General features: G+C 37.7%; 2 protein-coding genes across 4 annotated transcripts in view; both read right to left on the bottom strand.

Moving 5' to 3' along the window:
- Positions 1–229: 229 nt before the first annotated feature.
- Positions 230–3,940, bottom strand: LOC131352250 (extracellular calcium-sensing receptor-like). Its single transcript, XM_058388219.1, has 6 exons — positions 3,769–3,940; positions 3,393–3,684; positions 2,511–3,311; positions 2,161–2,391; positions 1,588–1,711; positions 230–1,128 (listed from the first exon to the last, which is right to left on the bottom strand). Exons 1-6 carry the CDS (start codon positions 3,804–3,806, stop codon positions 230–232), a joined length of 2,385 nt encoding a protein of 794 aa, XP_058244202.1. The 5' UTR covers positions 3,807–3,940.
- A 7,223-nt stretch (positions 3,941–11,163) lies between these two features.
- The window catches only part of LOC131352102 (neprilysin-like), a 34,533-nt gene continuing 20,720 nt past the window's right edge, over positions 11,164–24,976 (bottom strand). For all 3 annotated transcript variants that reach the window (XM_058387999.1, XM_058387997.1, XM_058387998.1), the window contains 14 exons: positions 23,322–23,423; positions 22,645–22,781; positions 21,968–22,061; positions 21,585–21,713; positions 19,064–19,162; positions 18,694–18,771; positions 17,072–17,175; positions 16,814–16,872; positions 16,608–16,727; positions 15,834–15,967; positions 15,139–15,204; positions 14,340–14,435; positions 13,634–13,710; positions 11,164–13,552 (listed from right to left, as the gene is read on the bottom strand). In XM_058387999.1, coding sequence (XP_058243982.1) covers positions 13,453–13,552; positions 13,634–13,710; positions 14,340–14,435; positions 15,139–15,204; positions 15,834–15,967; positions 16,608–16,727; positions 16,814–16,872; positions 17,072–17,175; positions 18,694–18,771; positions 19,064–19,162; positions 21,585–21,713; positions 21,968–22,061; positions 22,645–22,781; positions 23,322–23,423 — 1,395 coding nt within the window. In that variant the 3' untranslated portion in view covers positions 11,164–13,452. The remainder of the gene's footprint in view (positions 13,553–13,633; positions 13,711–14,339; positions 14,436–15,138; positions 15,205–15,833; positions 15,968–16,607; positions 16,728–16,813; positions 16,873–17,071; positions 17,176–18,693; positions 18,772–19,063; positions 19,163–21,584; positions 21,714–21,967; positions 22,062–22,644; positions 22,782–23,321; positions 23,424–24,976) is intronic.

Here is a 24,976-nt window from a genome sequence, read left to right as displayed (position 1 = left end):
CAACGTCTGCCTTTATGTGTGGTCTGGGTTGTCTTTGGAGAGGCAGCAGAAAGATAAGGAAATACATATTCTATGTGATACACTTACAGTATGTGGGACATTATTTATTCACATGAATAACACATTATAAATTTTAGAGACAAATTTCTGATGCGTTCAATTACCATAATCTATCAATCTGCATCTGAATTTCTGGAAAATTCTATGAGAAAATCTGTACTATTCCATCCTATTTGGCCATCATGTTCTTTTTTGTGTTCTTATCTGGTCTGAGTAGGATGATGTAACACTTTGGGGCAAAGATACACAGCAGAAGGCCATAACTTGAAGCTAAGATGGCAAAGACCTCCACAGCTACTGTGTACTTCCCAGGAGAGCTGACGTACGCTGGAACAAATGCGATCCACACAGCACAGAAGATCAACATGCTGAATGTGATGAACTTTGCTTCATTGAAATTATCTGGAAGCTTCCGAGCGAAAAAGGCCAGCAGGAAGCAAACAGCAGCCAGAAGGCCGATGTAACCCAGAACCAGGGAGAAACCTGCCACTGAGCCTACTGCACATAGCAGCACCACCCGTGCCCCAGGCTCACCTCCTGCACTTTCAGTGGGCAAAGGAGGTGCCAGAACCAGCCACAACACACAGATCCCTACCTGTATCAGTGTGCAGAGGAAAATACCTGCCCTCTGCTGAACAGGACCAAAATACCGCATCACATTTGAGCCAGGCAGAGTTGCTCTAAAGGCCACCAGCACCACCACAGTCTTACTGAGCACACAAGCCAGACACACCACAAAACTGATCCCAAACAGTGTATGGCGTAACATGCAGGACCATGGTGCTGGCCGGCCAATAAAAGCCAGGGCACACAGGAAACAAAGAGATAGTGACAGCAGTAGCAGGAAGCTCAGTTCAGAGTTATTAGCACGGACCAGGGGCGTGTTTCGATGATGGAAAAAGGCAGCCAGGACGGTAATGGTAAGAGCTGCTCCAGCAGCTGAAAGCACTGAGAGGATGATGCCCATGTTGTCTTGAAAGGACAGGAACTCCACAATCATTGGGATACACTCTGTCCGCTCAATGTTGGACCAGAACCTCTCAGGACACTTGGTGCACTTTGTAGAGTCTAGAAAGAAACATGCACATGCACTGGGATCAAATAAAACTTTAACCCATGAGAGGGTGTATGGTAGGTTGTAATAATTTTTATCTGGAATGATATGGATTTCATCAGTCAAATAATTGAATTTTCTATTCATAATATTCTCTATAAACAATTCTTCCACCATGTAATATATTCTTTTAACAGTAAATTTTGGTTGCTAAGCAACAGAATGGATATATACATAATATTAGAGTGTTCTATAGAAAGAACAGTGGATTAGTTATACTGGTTTTAGAGTAATACAGAATTAAAGTATTATGATGCATACAGCATCAAGGATAGTATAATAGTTTCAAAATCAGATTTTAGAACCTAATCTATGGGTTCTTTCAGTCATAGTTTTACAGAATCAAGAAGTTTTAGCACCATTTTAACTTAGGATTATAAACTTTTCTTTTATTTAACACTATTGTACATTACCAGTAACATTGCTTATCTCCCCTGATGCACATGGTATACAGTCGTAGCAGCAGACAGGTCTTCCTTTCTGCACAGCTTTCCTGGTGCCAGGAGGACAGCTCTCACTGCACACAGACACCGGGACCTGAATAGAAGATGAAGAAATTGCTGTTAACGTTTACGAAATGTTCCAGATGTTACATATACACCTACTACAGAGGAGCAGAAACTGACAGACTACTTTCTTTAGCACCATGCATATATCATTCATTTTAGATACATGTTCATACAGAGGCAAGATGACTACAGTGTATTTTATATATATACACCTAAAATTCATCATTTGATCTGTTTCTTTTTAGCAGTCATGATAATTAAGTTCTGCAGTCAAAATATCTTGATTCCAGACTACGTATCTGTCAGTATATAATTCATTATTTTGTCCCTCTCCTTGACAAAAAAATAAAATTATTAAAGCTATTAAGACCTGTACAAAATATTAAATAGTTCTCTGGAATAACTGGTTGACAAAATAACCTCTATTTATCTTTTTATGAACATTTATTACATGGAAGGAACCACCACATTTTTTACCATTCCACCCAAGCCTCCTCCCCAGAACACTTTCCCGAGGTTCAGTTGAAAATCCCGCTCAGGTCCTCTCATCGCATCAAAATGGCCCACTTGCAAGAATTCCACCTTTCCATCAGCCCCTACATGCCAGTTAATTATGTCATATGAGGCAGCTGGGTCCCCATTATCATCAAACTGGACCTGTTCACCCACTGGTGTTGTGAACTTTACAGCCTTTAGATAGTGTAGAAGCTGTCAAACAGTCACACACTTATCTTCTTAATACAAATTATAAAGTTAAAGTCTATAGAAATCTGACTGTTTTTTCTAGAATGGACATTTTTGTATATTCTTACATTTTGTAGTTTTACCTGTTTGGGTCTTATTGACTTAGTATCAGGACATTCTCCATTTGCAAAAGGTCCTTTGCCAGGCTGACATGCCAGCATGTCCTGAATAGCATTTGCAATAGCGTACACAGCCTTATACACATTATAATTTATATCAAAGTAGGTTTCAACTTGTTCTTTAATTTTATCCAAGCTTGTGCATTGGGGTTTTGAAAGTCCCAATTGGGTTTGCTCATCAAATTTGCATCCAAACAACTCTTCCCAAACACTTTGCACCAGTGGCTCTTTTGGATACTCCTCTAGATTCAGCTGGGTCAAATAAGAGCCCAAGCCTTTGATATCAACCTGCCTTAGAGCAAAACCAAGAGTGCCTGCCAAGCAGGAAGGACTCAAAGCAGCATGCTGGCTGGAAGTACTCCAGGCTTCGGTAGCAATCCACTGTCTATCAGACACATTCTGTCTCACCACTTCCTTCAGCAAGACCTCCATATCAGGGCTGATAGCAAAGGTCACCACTACCAAAGCTTTAGAGCTCTGGATTCTCTCCACAATTCTTCTCATCCTGTTTGGTGCAAAGGACTTAGGAATGATCTCTAAGTAATCAATGCATACCCCAGAACCTTGCAGTTCCTGTAGAAGTAGCTGCACACCACTTTTTCCGTATGCATCATCTCCAGATATCACACCCACCCAGGTCCAGCCCATCAGGCGCAGGAGTCGGGCCATGGCTTTAGCCTGAAAGGCATCGCTGGGAACTGTGCGCAGAAAGGTGGGGTATTTGGTGCGATCACTGAGACATGCACAAGAAGCAAAGTAGCTAACCTGTACAGATAAAACACAAAGTGACAAATTAGCAACAAAACAGGAGGAAAATTGTGTACACTTCACCAATTTGCCATTTACCATAGGAATGTCAAAAACACCCAAAGTGTCAGCCACCACTATGGAGGCAGAGGAGCGTGCATCTCCAATAATGATGGGAACATTGGGAGCCATGGTGCACTGTTCCCCAGACACCATCTCCACCTGCCCAGTCACCATTGCCAGCGCAGCACTCAGTGTACTGCTCTCGGCCAAGCATGTATCTGCAGCCAGGTAACCCAGCGTGAAGTTGGGCAACAGAGATGAGTTCCGGTTAATTTCCTCCACTGTGAAGATCATGGTTTGGAGCCAACCATAGGATCTCAAGTCCGCCCTGAATCAGAAAGAGATTGTAAAGGTTACAACCGTAATAACAAAGATAGCAATGCTTATATTTACAGAAAATAAGTATACGCACCCCTGACAATGGGCTCCCTGCACTCTCTGTGTGAACATCTGGTCAGGTTCAGGGGCACCAAAATGAACAGGAAAGAGACCCCCAATAATTACATTACCTTCCTTATACAGGCTTCCAGAGATAGGTCTGGTCTGCAGAGTGCAGAGGAGTCCCACAGAGTGCACCCAGACCGGCCCAGTCATGAGCCCTAGTGCCCACAGCCAGGTATCCACAGCCATCACCTGAGCAGAGATACAGAGAGAGCGATAGATAGAGAGACTGAAAGGAAGAGGAACGCAGGGCCATACATCTCCTGCTGAGAGAGAGAGGACAACATGTGTCTCCCATTTAATAGAGGTAAATTTGCCCAGAGCAAAAAAACCATTTGGGATAATTGGAGAAAGTCCAGGTGGACCTAGAGTAATTTTCCAGACCTTACAAAACAGGAGCAAAGTGCATTGTTATTGTACAGTGTCACAAATGAACAGGGTGAATAAATAAATCTGCTTGGCATTCCATATTAACTGTAATTAACTGTAAGTTTATACTGACGCATACAAAGTGTGTATGGAATATACTGTAGCTGTGTGTTGTTTTTTTTTGTATTCATTTATTTTTAGTCAGCATGCTTCTTGATCCACAGGGAAGCCTAAGACAATTATACCAAATTGTACAATCACAGCTATTTCAGGGTTAATTAGTCCATTTTTCTTAGGCCTGTAGCAGCATGATCCCTTTCCTCTTTGCAATTTAGTGGTTTACTGGAACTTTGCGCTGATAATTGGCTGGAGATATTATCCAAAGGGAGAAAGGGGAGGGTGTGAAAGCTGAAGACCAGCTGATGGTGCCTCTGCTGGGGTGAGGACAGCTTCCTATGTGGCTGTGTATCAATCTGATCCCTAATTGTAACAGCCAAAGCTCACACTGCAGATCTTAGCATTTAACATTCACACATATAGTATATATCTGTGATATATTTTGATCTTTTTTCATATTTTGTAGTGGATCCCGTAAGCGACATGAACTTCATTTGGATTGTATGACATGAATCTACACAAAAGAGCCAATAACATTAATTAATCAGAATTAAAACAATATATACTGTATAAACCAATGGAGGCCATCTAGAAAGCCATAGAGCAAATTCGAGGCATTAGTCAGAGGCATTATTCTGAGAGGCAGACATTATTTTTTCCATATAACAGTATTATGGGTTATTTTGTGTAGATGCATGATATAAAATCCCATTGAAGTCTGTTTCAGTAGCAGGTCGTAACACTACAAAACAAGGAGAAGTTCAAGGGGGTAAATACTTTTGCAAGTACTGCATTAATGTATGTATATCTCTTTCATCTTGAATGAAATGAATAAAGCCACATAAGCTATTCATTTCGAGTTTGCATGGCATCGACATGACAAAAAATGAAGTGGTGCAGAAAAATCAGACACAATAAGTTTATTATTAAATTTGATCTAAATTTGCTAATCTTGCCCGTAATGTGTATGGACATGTGTTTTAAATTTATCTACTGTAACCTTTCGCTTCCTGCGAGTGTGTGTGTGGTAAATAAAACCGACTTTCAGACATGATGTGGTTTATGCAGTAACAGAAATAGATCTTGCTGGTTAAATCATTGTGCTTCGTAAAAATTTTATTAGAATGAAGTTAAAGGTGGTGTGGAGAGCGTGTTTGTGTGTATGTGTGCTGGAAAAAGTTTTGCTGTGTATCTTTTGGAAGTTTGTTTACTCTCAATTACACAGGTCTGGTATGCTACAAGACAACAACAGAGCATTCTTCCCGAAAAAGAAAAAAAAAACAAAAAACAAAGTGCAGATGGAAATCAGATGGAAATTTGCATCCCACTCTCACAGCACCTACTCACATTCCGAGCTCGCGTTTTTATGGAGACATGTTCGCCTCAGATGTTTAAACACAAGGTCAATCCTTTAAAAGTTATTTTTAGACTAGGCTCTGTTACATTTTAGCTTAAAACAATTTTGTTACATTTTAATGCACTTAAGTGTTGATTGGAAGAATAAATAAAAATAAAATAAAATATCTTCTGAAAGAAGTCACACCTAGTAAATTTCGTATTTAAGCTTCAATCCTGGTGTCGGGTTTCTGTCTCTGTGGAGTTCCACATGTTCTCCCCGTCTGTGTACGGTTTGCCGTGTTCTCAGGTTTCCTCCAACTTCCAAAAAGATGTCATGAGATAAACTGTGCAAATGAGTGTGTGTGTGTGTGTGTGTGTGTGTGTGCGCATCACACAAAGCACTTACTGAAAGCGATTCTATTGTATAATCTTCTTATACTTTATTTGAAATAAATAAATAAATAAAATTTTGAGTTACTTGTTCACCTGTGCAAATGAAAATGAAAAACCACAATTATGAACCAATCAAGAACGGTCATTTATATATCAATACTAGCTATAATACAAGTTTATGTACTAAACAAAAATATCTAATATTACAACATCTAAAAATATAATTACATTTTAAAACTGAAGTCAAAAAAGCCAACGAATTAGTTAATTTTTTTTTTTTTTTTTTTAATTAGCCAACACTTAGCCTAACTATTTTAACTACAACTTGGGCAGGATTTAGGTGTATTAAAAAATGTATAAAATGTGCAGTGAGAGCAGAAGATACGTCCATCCAAGCTCATGTAACCTCCGATGGTGCTAATTGTGGTTAAAGGGGGCTGTGAGTTGTGTAGAAACTACAATCTACCTACAAAAACTGCACCTGAGTTTTACTAAACACAATTTTAAATCAGATACATGTTCATTTCTTTTAGAATAGGGTAATGTTTTCTTTTTATTTAGGCTCGTAGGTTGCCTAAATAAAGCTTTCATACATAAAACTGTAAACTCTTCAGGCAATGTGGTTTTTATAATTATTTGAATTTGTCTCTTTGACCATGTGTACAAAGAGCAAGCTTGGATGAAATGAGGAAGTTCTTACCTTATCGACCCGTCTGCCTGCTCACAGCCGAAGGCCACACAGCCTCCAAAAGACTGTCACTAATCTTCAAACGCTTTTTATATCAGTAACCAGCATGTGTACCTACTCCTTTACGTCATCTCAGACAATGCAGTGCTACCTGTTTGGTTCATATACTAAAGAGAGACAGCTGGTGCTTCTTGCATTGATGCTGTTAACAGCCTAGGCCTAATTAGCAAGCTGTTACTCACAAGTCAACACATGCAGGGATGCTAATGAACAACCTATTGATTACAGACTAGAGAATAAAATTCGTGCTTCAGGTTTCATTTTTTACTTCTCACAGGAGCTCCATTTCAAGCTGTATTAAATCACTGCAACAGCACAGCAAATTGAAATCAGCCTGTACCAATACAGACACACAGATCTGTCCTAGTCTCCCTGCCTCACATGCTTTCTCTCTCGTATTCAGTGCTCTAGTTGGTGTGAAGTGGTTGCTGTTCAGTGTTGTGAGTGTTTTTCAGAGTAAAGAAGTAAAGGGTTGTGGAGAGCCAGACACTTCCAAAACATTGAGTGTTAGGAAGGATGCTGTTGCTATGGTGACAGAGGAACCACTGGGCTCTTTTGGCCATTAGCGGTTTTGTAAGATGAGCTTGGCTTGTTTTGGGGCGGTGTGGGTGTATTTAGGTCTCCAGCAAGGTGAAGGCAAATAGGCTTTTGTAACTTGGCTTGTGTTTAGTGAGTGTTTGACTACGTATATGGTGCCACTTAGCGCTGTATGTGGGATGTTCGCAAAGTGCAGCGTGTTCAAACAAGAGATTTCAGCGCCTGAATATTTCAATCGCTTTTCGAGTGCTTGCAGTTCAATTCTATTAAATGTAATATTGCTGTAATTATATATATATATATATCTATAATGTCATTACACTTTTATACATTACGTGTTACATACATTATAAGGCTAAAAGACACCTGACCTTCACACCCACATGTGCCGGTTACACATCCCTTTCCAGATTTATTCCTCTTTTGCTGTTAGAATAATCTCCACTCTCCTCTTCTGGGAAGGATTTCCACTAGATGATGGAGCGTGGCTGTGGGATTTGTGTTCATTCATTCAGCTACAAGAGCATTAGTGAGATCAGACCCTGATGTCAGGTGAGAAGAGCTGGGGGCTGTGAAGCTGTACTGAAGTCTCTATGTTTAAACTGAGTCTGACTAAATGTCACTGGCTGTTGGAGTAGATTTAAATACTAATGCAAAGGCACCTATCTATCTATCTATCTATCTATCTATCTATCTATCTATCTATCTATCTATCTATCTATCTATCTATCTATCTATCTATCTATCTATCTATCTATCTATCTATCTATCTATCTATCTATCTATCTATCTATCTGTTTGTATGTCTGTCTGTCTATCTATCTGTCATACTCTGTGTGTTTTCCTGGAGAATCTCTGTAGCTAGATGACAGAGCGTGTGTGTGACAGATTAGAGATGGTTGTTATTGATGGAATGCAGTGAGGTGTGGATTGTGGGCTGCTGTACCCAGCCTCAGAGACATGCCATGGCCTCGTGCCACCACATGCTAGATGCCAATAACTCTGCACCCCACAGGTTCAGCCAGGGGTCGGTATATGGTTGGAATCCTGTCAAGTGAAAGAGCAGAGAATTCCTGCAGAGAATAAAGGAGTTTGGCACAGGGGTCTGGTTTAGCGTTATATAGATACAAATTCTCTGCTTGCCCTAAACATCTGTTCTCTCCTTTTACGAGAACAAGATCATGATGCTCTCACTCGCTTTCTTCTCCCTCCACTCTTTACTTTGGGAACATTTTCAACTTCCAGCCCAGGAATTTGTCTGTGAAGTGTTTCGGGGACAAATTGTTTTCTACAGTTTATACGGTCAATCATTTAGTAGTTAGAGTAAAGGTTTTAAGCTGGTGAGGCTTTTTTTTTTTTTAAAGATTATAATAGTCACATTGCACAAGATGATCCGAAAACAGACTATGTGATAAAACATAGATATAATGTGTATATCTTCACGGATCACTTCGTGTCCGATGAATTTAATGAACCCGCTTTGTTTGTGTCATCAATCAAACGAACGTGGCTCATTCAGAAAACAGGCTTTCATAAATAAACAGGCTCTCGGTCCAAGAATGACAGTGACGTGTCTGTAAAAAAGATATATTTTATTTATAAAGTGTAAGAAAGAAAATAAGAACAGGACAAGCCAATAGCTGTTTTTGGAGACATCCTGTCCTACGCTGTATATTGTTCTTTTCCCAATCTTTAGAAAAACTCACCACGGGTACAAATTAACCTGCGGATTTGAGTCAGTCAGGTGTATCCTATAAAAAGAGTCATTATGATATAAAATGTTGGGTAATGATTCTGTCTTTGGTAAAAAAAAAAAACCTGCGATATTTCAAGTGTAAGTGACTTTAAATGAAAGACTGCCAAAGGGTAGCTTGACCTGCCTCGGCTTTCTAAGCTCTCCCGAATCTAAAGCCCAGACGCTTTATCTTGCTTTTGTGTAAGAGTTGATTACTTCTAAAAGTTCCATGACATTTTCAACTGGTCATTTGTACTTGATTGCTAGCCCATGTAACCTATTTTTCTGGTCAGTGTGGTGGTCAGGGGTTGATGGAGTTGTTGTTCGTGAGTGGGTGTGTTGATGGTAATGAGAGTGTGGACTATTAGAAAGAAGTAGTAGAAGCTACATGGAGCTGCATGTCCTGCTGAGCTGTTGGCTTGATGAAGTGCTTATGGGGATATCCATGGCCTGCAGTTCAAATTTCAGCCCCCTCTCTGACCTGCCATCAACATGCTTGCAAATGTGCTTCTAATCAGGTGTGGGCAGAATGGAGTATATTTAAAACCCCTCTAGAGAGCTAATAAAGCCTGCAGCAAGTACAGCACTGGAAAAAATAATAATGTTAAAAAACAACACAGGAAATAAAAATGTAATAAAAACATGCTTATACCTTATTATCTCTTATTTTCATCATGGCTGACGTTAAACAAAAATAAATGTTCCGGTAGTTGTGTGTTTTACCAAAAAAAAAAAAAAAAGCGTGGCCTGGGTCAAAAATGTGAGTCGAAAACCCTGATATGGTTTCATTCAGGGAGCTGTCAAAACACATCTGACACAAACATACTCGTCTACTGGACACTAGAGAGAAATCAGGGCTAGATTTAGAGGTCAGCTAGTGGTGGGAGGTTTACTGGTAGGCTATAAATAAGATACCAGAGAAAACAATGGGGATTTTTAAACTCTGTCTCTTTTACATTGTTTAGCGAAATGTACTTGTCACTTTCTGTAAACTTATTCTATTTATTTGTCTTAATTCACATTTTCTTGGCAAAGCAGATGCGGTTTCTTGTTTTGCTTTCAAAGATTCCTGTATGGTGTTTTCCTCAGGATCGTGCTCTCAGATTCTGTATACGATCCTTCGCATGCATTTAATGTCAAGCAAAAATGATAAATAAAAAAAAGAAACCACTAAGAGCTTCATTTTAACTGTTAATATATCAAGCAAAATATTTCTACTATACAATCAGATTATTCTAAACATAATTCTAATTACTGTATATGCCAAAATATGCCTCTTTACATTTAAAGCTACATTTAAACACATTTCTGAGCATGACGTTCGCTCTATAGTGCTATATTGACTTTTTTAGATTTTAAATTCTTGACAATATGTACATATGATCCAGTACAGTCTGCTATAGAACAAAGACTTTCTAATATTCAGTTTTTCTAGGAACTAATGGTCTCGCGCATTATATCTGCTTAGATTATCAGAGCTGTGACCCAAATGACCCAATTATACACCTCTATATAGTTTCTACCATCAACTTAATAACATGTAGGGTGAATCTTCATTATTAGTTATTAGATCTAGGAATGCAGATGGTGATTGAAAATGGTGGTATGGTAAGAGCAAAAAGGCATCTCGAGCTGCTCTTTAAACCCTGTCACAGTACCCAGCTATCAGGTTTCATGGCAGATATTTTGCTCTTCTTTGACATTGCCCTCTTGTGAGTGTGTGACCGAATAAACTTGTTGCACATCATTTTATCTGGAATGCTAACGTCTCACTGTTAAATGCTAGAACTGTAGTGTGTTTATGTATATGTAAATAATTGCCCTCACATAGCCCTCATTTACTGAACCCTGTTTTTTTTTTATATATAATTATTATTATTGTATTTCACTTTATTTTGTTATATATTTTTTTATATTATTTTAAAAAATTTTTAATTTAATTTAATTGCATTTTTAATTTTATTTTCTAGTGTGATGCTTTGGCAATATTGTATGCTAACGATCATGCCAATAAAGTACTTTGAAATTGAGACAGCTAGAGAGAGAGAGAGAGAGAGAGAGAGAGAGAGAGCATGATGATGATGATGATGATGATAATGAGATGCTGTGCATCAAAGGGGACACCAGACTTTTTTTTTAACATCGCCAATTTATTAATTAAACAATTTCTGCTCTTTAATATGCTCTTATAATATTACAAAGTATCTAAATACAGGCATCTGAGGTATATCTGTCTGCATGGGTACAAGTTGAGATGGATTTCTTCGGAGCAAGGCGCAACTGTTCGCCTAGTCAAAAGCAGTGAAGCAAAACTACATGGAGGAAAACTGAGGCTCTCAAATGAACAAAGAAAAAAAAAAATCACTTTCAAGGTTTAGTTTGTTGTCAGGTTTTAACCCATAGTTGTTTTTGTTGTTGTTGTGTTCATCTGTAACATACAAAGTTTTCAGTCAGAAATCCAGTGATTAATTATTCATAGCTTGTCAATAACAGAAGCCCAAAACTTGCAGAAATAGCTGGGGAATATAAAGCGCTGCACAAATGTCTTAGGCACATGTAAAAAAAAAAAAAAAATGCCTTCAAAGGTAAAGGAATGAAATGTATCTAAATATATAAAAATAACTAGAATGTAAACTAAATAGTAATAAACTAAACCCAATTCATATTTAGCATGACCTGGCTTTGCTTTGAAAATTGCACATTAAATGGTTTTAATGGTTAGAAATCAGCCGGTAACTTGTTCCTGCGTGTAAGAGACGCAGTGCTTCATCAGACTTATTTCTGGAAGTAAAACCAAACAAAGTGGCTATATTTCAGCAGATTTCCTGTCACCACTGAAATGTCTCCCATAAAAGTGTATTATTCCTTTTATACCACAGCAAATTAATCGTCTATATGCTGACATTTCATACGTATCGAATCGTGACAGGTTTGTTCTTGTTATCAGAATTATTGTAGCTATAAAAGTTGTTGTTGTTGTTTATTGTTATTTTTTTAAAAAATGCAGGTTGATGCATAAATAAAAAATGTCCTATAGATATTACTGGACACTGGAGACTCCCTTTATAATGTTTCTTAAATCTCACTTCAGTAGATCAGTTCTAGAGTGATTCTACAGTTTGGAGCATTTCTGATACAAATATAAATCTCTGATTTTTCATAGATTCATAGATCAACACCTAATGAGAATTCAACAGAGCTGTGGTATAATATATATATATATATATATATATATATATATATATATATATATATATATATATATATATAGATATACAGTAGCTCTCAATCAAAATATATCTAAAAAAACATATGGCACCTAAGACTTTTACACTGTACTGTATATTTTCTACAACTCAGAAACAAGCCACTATAGAGTTAACCATACCTGATGACATACAGTCCTACTAATGTTAACATTTTGCTTTTCTTAAAAATATAACAGTTTGCACAAGGTCACAGGGTGATAGTATTTTTTGTCGCGTCTTTGGCATAAGTAGCAGGTGTTTTTGTCGATTACGCTGAACATAAAAGAAAAATGCTTACACTGGATTATCTTAAGGCAGTCTCTCATTGATGGCATTGGCGGTCAGTATGTAGAATGATTTGTCACACTCTTTAACACACACACCTCATTTCCAAACACACAATCCATACACCTTGGCATATTAGACATCATCATATCAAATCATCATACAGCATCAGATCTCAAAATATCTGCCGAGTGCTTGCACCATGATATACCAAGCTCTTGTAAAATCATCAGATCAGTGACTTTATTTATTATAAACCTGTAGCCTTTCAACAAATTTCCCAAATGATGCATTATTCTCAGTATAACCTCCAGTGCAATCTAAGCCATATTAATATAATGTTTCAAAAATTTGTGATTTCTAATACTGTAAAACCTGTAACGTTACCCTACATTTAATATACCTTTATACTTCTTTAACATTTCTGCCTTTCTCAGCCCAGTATGTGTTTTTTTTTTCTTTTGTAAAATATTACAAATATCATCTAACCAAAGTGTATTAAAGTTGCCGCGTTTAAACGTATAGAGATACATCTTTAACATACAAAATGCTACTGATCTCCCCGATTCACAGTTTGATTTGATATTAACATAAAAAGTTTTAAATATATGACAATACCTTTACATTTCTCCTTGTTATAAACAATAAGATCACCACAGATCACATGATGATCTGTTCAGACTAAAATTTACTGATTAATTGACATGTAGGAGTGGACCTAAGGAAGCACCCCATGTCTGTACATGATTGAAATGCATCGGCTGAAGACAGTCTACCCTGTGGAGAACATCAGATGTTCCCAGTCTGGGACCAAAGCGGTCCTACAGTCAGAACTGAGAATTCAGGGCTCGTTAAATGCCCTTATTGTCCCTGGAGGTGGCATCATCACCACACTTGGCACGTCTTTCCAGGCACCATGTAGTCATTTTTCTGGCACTTGAAAGCTTTGGCAAACTCTGGGAAGTTCTGCAAAGATCCGAGAACCCTGCAGGCAGAATCCAAACCAGATATCATTCAGTCGCTAGCTTGAAACTGGGAAAATCAATTCCTGAAATGATGGACGTACCTGAATTTCCCTGGACTGTGGACGTCCGTTTTAATGGAGTTGACGGCGTGTTCAGGTCGATGCGTTCCACACCAGACCTGCAGAACCAAAGGAGGTCAATGGGCCTCATTTCTTATACTTAATAAAATGAATTTATTCAGATCTATCATTTGTATGATTAGGAATTTACGATTCATAAACATCTATTTAGGAAAAATGTTCTACAAGAGAAGACACACTAACACGAACCACACTTTTCTTACTATTTCAATCACGTGCATGAATTTTATTACAACCATAAAACTGTCGTCATATGTAATGATATAAAAGAAAGCAAACAAATCTATAAATTCAGACCATTAGGAAGAAATGCAGTGCTTAATCTGGTTTGAACCTTAAGTTGCCTGTAAGACTAAAGGTGTATGCACAGAGCTCAAAAAACACAGGCTGTTATTAAACGTTAACATGTATTAACGCATAAATCATATATGTCTATTACATGCAGTATTTATTTTCATTTTACTTTCCACAGTTCTTAGTTTTGCTCAATTTGAGCTCAGTTTAGTTAGCTGTCTGCGATCCAAGACGGTCTTGGACCGGTTATTTTTGTCCATACCTGAATGTTTTTACCTTCAGAAATGTAGCACAATAAAGAGGAAGAGACTAAACACTACATTATTGAAAGCACCCATAGTGCATGTCCATGGTAAATAGCTTTAAATCTCACCTGAGCAAAGTTTAAGAAGAAGAGTTGCTCATGGTTAAGATCAATTCCAGGCAATGGATCTTCCTTTCCGTGCTTCTTGATGTAGTTCTGGTATGCCTGAAATAAACACTTTCATAAGCTGGAGGTCTGATTAAGAGTAGCGTTACCCTGCATGTTTCTTTAGTTAGGTTTATTTCAGTTTTCTGGGGATCTGCCCATCTGGTGTGCAGTATGTTGGCATGAACTGTACAGTATATGATCTCCAGTTAAACTTTTGCTCCAGGCCAAAGTTAAGACACCCTCAGCACAACCTGGCTGTGGGAACGCATCCAAAATAAGGGCAGTGTAAACTAGTTCATTGTGTGTCCTGAAATGTTTTCCTACATTGTCCTACTTTGCCAAACATATTTTCATATTTTAATTATACACTAATAAATACGGATAATAAAAATGTTCAAAATATAGAATCTATTACAGCTTACAGATGTCAATTTGGAATGATTTTATAATATTGCTTGATATAAATCCAAATGCAGCGCATTTTATAGCACAGCAATGTTGTTTATAGCACAATTCTCAATTCTGATTGGTCATAAGATCAGCTCTGATATTTGTGCCAGATTTAACTCAAGTTACAAGTTTGCATTAACACGCTAATTTTCAGAAGTAGCCTGCAGTGTCTGCGAATTGTACCAATCAAATGTAAAATGTTCAAGTGTTTTATTCCTTATGTAAATTTTGCAAAACATTTTTTCCCCAGGCAGCACCAGCAAAATAATTAGGCAGCAAAGACACAAAGGCCACAACGCACTGCACTTACTTGATAAGACTGGCGAATGCCCCCATTGTCTGCTATATTCTCCCCAAGCGTGTTATTTCCATTCAGCTGAAAATGGAAAAAGAAAAGGATGAAAGGGAGACAGAAAATAACAGTCATCTGTAGCTCTTTCTACATTTTTTGAAAAATCCCAGCTCGATTGATTACTCGGAAAACGATTTGAGGATAACGTGACAGCAGAGAAGGCTGGTAACGACTCAGCAGAAGGTAATGTTGGTGCAATGACACATACAAGAGAATCTTCTGTGACTTGTTTAGGCCTGACATGATGATGGAGTGTAGCATAAATCAGTAGATACACAAAGCTGTCAGTTAAGTAGCTACACAAAAACTTAGCCTATAATTTCTGGTCACTGAAATTGATTATAAGGCAATTCATGATTTTGTGTTAATTATCCTTTAGCAATTAATCAAGGGCTTCTATGTACAGCACCATTTTTTCCATTTTTCTTTTTTTTTTCAACCTAGCAACAACCCTATACTGGGCAAAAGGACCAAATGTGCCAAAAAGGTGTTATTCATCATTGCATTGTAACATTAAAACAACAACAAATGATATCACAGATTTTTTTCACTCTATGAACTAAATACAATAACAGGTTTTCAATAAATGACAAAAATTTTACTAAGGTCCAGTACTCAGTGGAGGACCAGTGAGTTCCATGATAAGAGCTTACGTTTTGTCCATTGGCCAGGTCCCAGGAGAAGCTGCTGTACTGGTCCACAATACATTTTGAGAGTTCCTGGAACTTCTGTGTTGAGGATGGAGTCCACCAGTCCTTCAGGTCTCCGTCTTTATCAAAGTTACGACCTGTTGGAGAACAAATCACTGATCTGAGACATTGATGTCAGGAATTTGATTTGTTATTTATTGTTATTGTACTGGCATATGGAACTTACTACTAAGAAGAAGAAGAAGATAAAGAAGAAGAAGATGTTTACAGAATAAAACTAATCGTCAGAGTATTCACACTCTGCTCTATACACAAGATAAGCCCCATTTCCCAAAAATCAACAACAACTCAGTCATTTGACCAGTCACATGATCTTCTACCTTCCCCAGACTTCTAATCACAATATCACTTGTTCTCAATCAGCATGTTCCCCATAAAATTTACATTTCTGGCATTTAGCAGATGCCCTTACATTTTATCTCATTTTATACAAGAGCAATTGAGGGTTAAGGGCCTTGCTCAAGGGCCCAGTGGTGGCAGATTGGTGCGCCTAGGATTTGAACTCAAACCTTCTCATCAGTAATCCAACACCTTAACCACTAAGCTACCACATAACCAAAAGCTTGATTAAATCTTTGCTAAGTCTCTCTCACTGGACACAGCTAGTGGTGTTACTGGGTTTTTGGTTTGTCTAATTCTGTCCATCTTTGGTGAGCAGCTCTTGAATAAGAACTAGACAGCTAGCAGGTTCATACAGTATTAGATCAGATACTTTACCGTTATCATCAAAGCCATGAGTGATCTCATGGCCAATCACCATGCCAATGCCACCATAGTTGAGGGACCAGGGCTGTCCTTTACCAAAGAAAGGAGGCTGGAGAATACCGGCAGGAAATACTAAGTGAGAAAAAACAAGAAAGTTGTTATTGATGTGAATGAATTCATAAAAGCAAGGGATCCATTACTAATACGTCTTTTAGTACCTATTTGATTTCTGCTGGATGAATAGAACGCGTTGACTACCGCTGCTCCCGAGATCCACCTTGGGGTTAAAACCGTAACACGTTTAAACGTTAATAGAGCCTACATGTCATATTAATATTTTATCACTCTTCTTTCATTAATAGGGATTTTTATAGCAGGCACTAAACTTAGAGAATGTCTGGCTATTTTTGAAAGTCATTTATTACAGGTACAGAAAAAAAAAAATCTTTAAATTAAAAGCAGAAAGTGCTTCTTACTCTTCCTTGTTCACTTTCACCCTCAACCTCTTCAGCCGTTTCTTCTGACCGAACTCCAGATTTTTAAGGATGTTCTCGAAGTATTGCTCTGGACTGTAGTTTAGCTAAAATGTTAGAAGAAAAGGCTGAATTTATTTAAATACAATACTATATGTGTGCATGAAATATACAGTATACACTCACATATTTCATTTCAGCTTTAAAACAACTGGTGTATACATTTAGGAGGAAAAGGTTCCTTAGGGATTTTTGAATGATTCATTTAAAGCTAAAAGAGATTGTTGTTGAAGAGTTCTATGTAGAGCCTTTTGGTGTTTGCTCAGAATGACATGAGAAAAACTAGAAAAGTGTTTTGTTTCGTTTTTTTCTTATATGGTTTTTATAGGGGTTTTTTTTTTTTTGTTAAACTCCAAGAAATTAGTTAACCTATATCTAAAATATCTAAATAAGAAATAAATTTAGTCGAACCTTGACATATGAAAGCCCTCCCTTACAAACTTTTGCTTCAAGAGTTGAAATTTTGCAAGAAATTTGCATCAGCATACGATGCATTTTTGGCATATGAACAAACCCGACTTCTGGGAACCGTTCAGAACTTGTTTGTGTTAGTGGAAAGCCAAGCAAAGCCAAGCAAAGTGAGTTTACAATTTTTTTTTTCAGTCAGTGAAAGCTGTTTGGAAAGATTGAACCCATGATACCAATATTGCCTTCACCATGCATTCAAAAGCTAGGTGATTTTTATTTTTTTTTGTTGACAGATTGGTAGCGTGGGTGGTCTGTTCTATTTTAAGCCAAGCTTGGTGACACGACTTCCTGTAAGAACCCTTGACACTGAATGCTTGGCTTGGGTCAGTTATTTGTAAGCAGTCATACAGTTTACATACACTTCTTATTGGTAATATTGCTAATGTTTTGGGGTGGCTGGAGCGGATTATCTGCATATACATTTTTCATATGCCAAGGTTTCGCTGTATAAGTAATCTTTCTGTTTAACTGAAAAAATATATAGACATACAACTGATCTGGATCACTCGCAGATAGTTATCCCCTTGTAGCACATGACTGTACAACACTGTATATTTGTGTTACATTCGATACAGTTGTTATCGAACCTTGAACCTAGAAATAAAGATATATGAATAAATTCCACTGGCTTCATCAGTGCAGATTTTTTGATAAGCATATAATAGGCACATTATTCAAATGTGTCCAAAAGTATTCTGGATATTTTTTGGACGCCGCAAGGTTTCATTCCAGAGCTTTCTACAGACAGAACATACAAGAGGTCAAATATGACATTTATTAAGGTTTGGATTAAACCCATTTCAGTTAAGTGGGCAGTCAAACAGGCCAATAACTATAAGAAGCCAATGATAACTTGTTTGGAAAAAGTTTAAAAAAATATTAAAGTCTGAATCCCATGACTATGCTATGCTATTGGGGGACCCTAGAGGACCCGACTACCACTTTTTTACCAATTTCGACTGTAAAAGAAATCTGATGTGTAGAAACTTCCAGTCTTACAGTAACTGTTTCCCCAAAGTAAACTTCCTACTAATGAAGTACTTTTTTATTTTCGGTATGAACTCATTATTCTCATTATATAAAAGATCACCGCTCACTTCTTTGTACTCCTCGTCCAAATACGTATTGTTCATGATGTTTTCCGAGAAGCCGATTCTCTCTCGAATAGCTCGGGCCTGCAAGACATAAAACAATACAAATCAGTCATATTTCATTGATTTGTTTATAGAATATTAGAAAGCACACAGACTGTTGGATTTAATTCATTTAATTCAATGGCTGGATTTCTATAGCCTCAAAGTCTTATTAAATTACAAGTCAATATTTATACAGGAAGCGTTTGTTTGAAAAGACATGACTAAAGAGTGATGGGGGAATGTGTTTAACCACACACATAAATCAGGATTAACAAAACGAAATGATTGTTAGGATTTTAGTGACTGTGTCAGAGATCAGATCGAAACTCACCTTCTCCTCCGCAGATTTCCGGGTTTCATCATCCATCCAGGATAGGTCTTGTAGGTTATTCACAAACACCTCTCTGATGCCAGCGATCATCTCGTCCATCTGAGCCAAGGACAGGATATAACACGAGGATAGTTAATCACAATGCCTTGCATAATTATTCACCTCCCAGTCTTGAACTTTCCCACATTTTTGTCATGTTACACTCTGTAACGTAATTTGACTTAACTGGGAAATCCCTAAATGAGCTGCCATGGGGAAGTCATAGAATTAGTTGAATAGAGTCGATCTCATGAACGATATGGTTCTGGAGATATATCCCCAACTGTAAATGTCTCAGCGATCAACCTAATATTTAATAAAAAGTTCAGGACCAGAATGCTATGGAAAAGAACCAAGAAACTATGGAAAACTCAGAGATTTTGAAAGATTCACAGACAAGTGGGGAGACTGTGCTTACAGGACATTAGCCAGCAGGAAAGAGTGGCAAGCCATAAGAAATCCAGTTAGTAGTTTGCCAAAAAGGTATGTTGTAAACAAACATTTCAAAATGTTCTCCGATCTGATATGAGGAGAGTTGAACATTTTGGCCATTTGGTGGAAACTACAATGGAGTAATTCAAAATTTGGAGAAACCTGATTTCACAATTGGGCCTTGATCTGAATCTATGACATGACTGTTCACTTTGTGCTTTAGGTTCTTTATCATGAATTTATTCTCTTCTGGTAATTTAGGATTCTGACTTTTGTGTGCTATCTGCTTCACTCAGCTAGACCTAGAGATGTAATTTGAGTATTGTGTAGCTTTGTTGATTCTGTAGTGTTGCTTGGAAGTGACTGTAGGTTTATGTTAATTAGTTCTCTCTGGTGATTCGTTACAGTCTTCCTTAAGCTGTGAATTGTGGGCGGGGCTTATTAATGTATATTGAAGGTGCAACCAGGTCAATATTCAGTGTGCTTTAAGTGCTTTATCCTGTTTTTTTCGTTTCCTCTGGTGAGGTACGATTCTGACTTTTGTCTACTATCCGCTTAGCTCAGCTGGATGTAGAGTTGTGTTGCTTACTCAGACTGCTTCGTGTATCCCGTTGGTGCCCGATCTTAACAGTAAAGGCCTGGTGTGGCAACGATACCAACTATACAGTCTTCTCACCAAAGCCAACAATAAAGTGTTTTACAATGCCAGTTTTACAGGAAACTCTTAGAATAACAGTTCAAACTCAACATGCTAAAACAGGCATGAGGTTATTTGAGCAAACTGTGCAGTACAAATAAATTCTACAACAGCTGACAGACGAGCTTATACTAGTGAATGAGTTATAGGCTCCAAACAAAAACAAGTTTCATGAATGTACGTGATGATGAAAAGGGTCCGTGTCTCGACATGTCGTGATATATCCGTTGGAAGTGATATTTGTCAAACGGGATAGATGAGGACAAAAGAAAAAAAAAGAGAAAATTGTGCACTGTAGGATCAGTAAAATTCTACACTCATGTCAATATTGATCTAGGGTAGAGTTTACATCAGTAATCGGGTTACTTCGTATATTTTTCATTGACTGAGCTGCTGGGTTATTATTTACAGAAATGTATTTGACCTGACTCATTGTTGAAATTAAAAAAGAATTGCCATTCGTTACAGCGTGTTCTTCTGTGCTTTTAAAGTATTCGCACGCCTGGTTTTAGTTTGAACAGCGAAAGGTTGTTTATCTCTGATGCTGTACTACTACGTATCGTGTTTTGCTTGGACTCAACAATGTTTCGATTTCTAATCTGTACAACCAGAGGCAACGGTTCGGATTTCACAAACTTCACCTTTAACAGAAACCCATGTGTGTATGTCATGTGTGGCTGTAATGATTGTGCTGATTTAACATCTATATAGATCAGAGTACACTTAAAAACAACAGGGCCGTGTTGTCAGTCATATTGAAGAAGAAACATTCTGTATAGTTTACGTTAAAATTGTATGTGATTTCATTGTTTCTACTAAACCTGAGCAAGTTTCTTAATATTTCAGACATCAGCAAAAAAACATTAGCAACAAATTAACAGCTGCAATCCAAGCCTCACAGTTACGTCCGGCGATTAGCATTGATTAACCAAAATGCTGCAGCAAGGCACAGATATTGTCCTAGGGCAAAAAAATTGCAACTTCTCTGATTTCCAAACTCGTATTCATCTGCAAGAAGATCCGAACATGGCCGCACATCAGAAACGTATCTCTGTGTGCTGCGTTGAGGAAAAGTGGGCACACGCTAGTCGTCCTGGGGCCTGAAGCAGGCAGTGATTAATGGTGTGTTAAGGGCTATGCTTTATGACAGGTGGTGCAGAGCTCAACTTACAAGAAAACGAGGAAACGAAAGCAGCAAACGTCAGCCTACACATAGCTGTGTGTGCTGCACAAACAGGTTTTCCAAGAACTGTAAAACATTCTCCGACACGGTGCAAATGACACCCGGCTAAATGTGAGCAGAAGACATGGGCACACAAACATTGTAGAGCAGCGAGTTTACCCACAACTTACCATGTCCTTGCTGTCTCCAGCAAAGGCTTCTTCTACATACAGTCTACCAACAGCATTGTCCATGTTGTTGTTGACATAGACCGCACACTGCCTCCATATCGCTGCCTCTGTACTGGTACCAGAAATGGCCTGAGAAAGGACAGGACAGGACAGAGAGAGAGAGAGAGAGAGAGAAAGAGCAGGTTAAGAATGAGAAATGGAAAGATTGAGAAGAAAATCCAACATTATGGACAAGAAATGTGTAAATTCTTTTTTTTACTTCTAGTCTGGTTCCTTCAGAGAAATAAACCAAAAATCTTTTTTTTTTTTTTTTATCTACGAGTAGTACAGCCATCTATCCAAGTCCCTACTATCAGTTAGAGTGAACAAGAAATGATACAAACTTTTTTAAAAGCTTTCCTGGTGTCTCTGTACGCTCTGCTCAGGCCAACCACCATGTTCATAGCGAAACGCCACACAATGTAGTTCTGGACATCTCTGGAAACAAAAACACCCACAGTTGCAGAAAATGATGTGTGCAGATAATTTATTGACGTAAAGACAGTTCTATGACAGAGCTACGAAGGTGTCACATGACCCACAGTGCTGTTGGTTAAGATGATGGGCTACTGACCAGAAGGTTGTGAGTTCAAACCCCATGACTTTGAGTAACCCTCAACTGCTCAGTTGAATAAAAAGTAATAATAAAAATAATAAAGTAAGATACAACAAAAGACGCTCCGGATAAGGGTGTCAGCAAAATGCCATAAACGTAATGCAATGTATATATGTAAATGTTACTACAGGTTGTTATGTATCCCAGCATTGGAAGAGTCTTTAAACAGACCTTTTAACCCTAATGACGGGAAGATATCTGGCTAGAAAGCTTGATTTAAAGCCTCGTTGTGGCAGAATACTGTGTCATGTGTGTCACCTTCTATCCCAAATTCTCAGACAATATTCTGATATACATCGGATAAAAGAGCCTTAATCCTAATCTCACATTCATATCCAAGCGATGACCCAGTGTACCTGGGATCTTCTTCACTGTTTTTCACTGTTCAGTGTCTAAGTAACTCACCTCTTTGTGTACTTCGCCAGGACAGGGTTGAGCCTCTTCAAGTAGTTAGGGGCATAAAGGATCACTTGTTCACTGTCCTCAATGGGAAGGTTGATTGTATCCATAATCTTATTAGTAAAATGAGTCCAGTTAAAAACCTGGAAAGGAATAAACAGTCTGAGGTCTTGTATTCACACTTCAAAAATATTATACAGAAATGATCATTAAGTTAAAGAGAAAATTAATCTCAGTTGCCTTTGCTATATGAATTACACCCAGATTGTTTCCATTTTTAATAAAAAAATTAACTGACCATGATTTTGGACATATGTGAGTATATTTCAGTGATGCTAATGCTTCAGTATTTCAAAACAAAGTGTTCATGAGCAAGTTTATTTATTTATTTATTTATACTACATTCAAGTCACTGAAAATAAGCCAAATAATTCACTAAAATATATATCTAGTGGATAAAATTCCTACTGGACAAAACTAGTCTAAATCTGACCATTTATACATAAATACAATATATTTCTCATCAAATATCATATTCTTATACAGCTCTATACTTGGATTCTGCACATTGCAGTAATCAGTAATCTAAAATTTCCTCTTCTCACTCAGTCACTTACTGTAATTTCCAGTGTTCAAAAGAAATCAATAAAAAATAAAATCCTCAGAAAAATCATGTTTCATACTGTTTTCTCGAACTCAAGTGTGAAGTTAGTGTTGAGGGTCTCCAGGGGCATCTTGTTATAGAGGAGAACAGGATTGTTTCTGTCTTCTGGTGTGTCGGTAGCCTGCAGGAACAAGAACAAGCAGCAGGAAGAGGGTTTTGAAATGCGAATAACAAAACGGCTGGAGGATAAGAGCATGTGGAAATCCATATCTTTTCATTTTCACCCATCTGTCCGTCCAATGAGGTGTTGAAGTGTTACGTCTGAAGTTGTCATTTCTTATTTGTGATCACTGAGTAGAAGGTAATGTTCTGTTTTACACTGTGTGAGCTACGGAAGGAAAATAATCAGTACGTCCTTTCATTCATCTTACCCCGAACTTCATACATTAGCTACATTTAATGCTGTGAAACATCCACGAAACAAGTTAGCGCTTAAATGACGGCATTTTAAAGAGTCATAGCTCATCAAACTCTCTGTTTCTCTTGAAATAAAAAAAAAATGCAGCTTATCAGGTTACTGAGAAACAGCGAAGCAGAAACCCCTGTTAAAAAGGGTGGACTCTGTTGAATAATTCCAGAAATAATCTCATAAATGTTAAATAAACAGATCCATGTCAAGAATAACACGCAATTTTAAACCTATTGAAGTGCCTGTGTACACTGCAATGACAGAAATGATAACAAGCGGCTTTATATAAACCTGTGATGTGCGGCTGCTCCTCTGTCGGAGCCGCTGTTCTAGAAAACTAATCAAACCTCTTTTGCGCTTTAACCCCAAAGAAACATTCTGTGTCCGTATAAAAGCCATATTAAAGCTGGTTCTACTTCTTCCAGGTTTCTGTTTCACGCTATAACACACTTAAAAGACTCCAAGGCATGAAGTGAGCTCTGAGAGCAGAGAGAAACAGCTGATGGACGCGAGAGCCGTGGAGAGCAGCCTCTTAATCTCTGACTTCATCTTTAAAAGAAACATGAAGGATTTTTACAAGACCTGGAGTCCACCCATGTAAAAATACAGCAGGGGAACCACATGCTGGGTTGTAAACAGGCGGTTAGCAAAAGTTGCAGTAGAGAGGAATAAAATGAAGAGAGAAGAGAAGAGAAGAGAAGAGAAGAGAAGAGAAGAGAAGAGAAGAGAAGAGAAGAGAAGAAAAGAAAAGAAAAGAAAGGAATATATATATATATATAAAACACTTTTGATAGGTATTATTACATACTAATTTACACAAGAAAATGCAACAAATGCAAACTGTGTTATGAATAAATTGTCTATATTTTTGCTAACGGTGAACCTCCTCCCTCTGATTGAAGAGTTTCATCATTTCACTTTCACAATTCTTTCACAAATTTAATCAACTATATGATCTTTTATCAAAAAAATTCGTCATTGACAAGCACGTCATTTCAAAACATCTCATTATCCACATGGAGATAAAACTCCAAAAAGTAATGGCCCCCATTTCCCCTTATACAATCTCCTGAATTATAGAAGCGTTTAATATAAAATCTTCATCGCTTCATCAAGGGTTCTACACAGAACCATTTCTTTTTTTGGTGGTGGAAAGTACAAATGGCCATGTACAGAACCCCAGGTTTCTATAAAGAACCCAGAGGAACCTGTTTTTAAGTGTGTATTAGATATTTCCAATTATAACAATTTTTCATTCATTTACA

The sequence above is a fragment of the Hemibagrus wyckioides genome, linkage group LG04, assembly GCF_019097595.1.
Source record: "Hemibagrus wyckioides isolate EC202008001 linkage group LG04, SWU_Hwy_1.0, whole genome shotgun sequence".
Lineage (NCBI taxonomy): Eukaryota > Metazoa > Chordata > Actinopteri > Siluriformes > Bagridae > Hemibagrus > Hemibagrus wyckioides.
The sequence above is the reverse complement of the archived record's forward strand: the minus strand, read 5'-3'. Positions and strand labels throughout refer to the sequence as shown.

What these genes read in the sequence shown, in the direction of transcription:
- LOC131352250 (XM_058388219.1), bottom strand. Translation starts at nt 3,806, where the DNA reads ATGTTCACACAGAGAGTGCAGGGAGCCCATTGTCAGGG. An exon ending in AGTCAATAAGACCCAAACAG is followed by an intron (nt 2,392 to 2,510) that starts GTAAAACTACAA and finishes ACTGTTTGACAG; the next exon opens with CTTCTACACTATCTAAAGGC. An exon ending in GGAGATAAGCAATGTTACTG is followed by an intron (nt 1,129 to 1,587) that starts GTAATGTACAAT and finishes GTTTCTTTCTAG; the next exon opens with ACTCTACAAAGTGCACCAAG.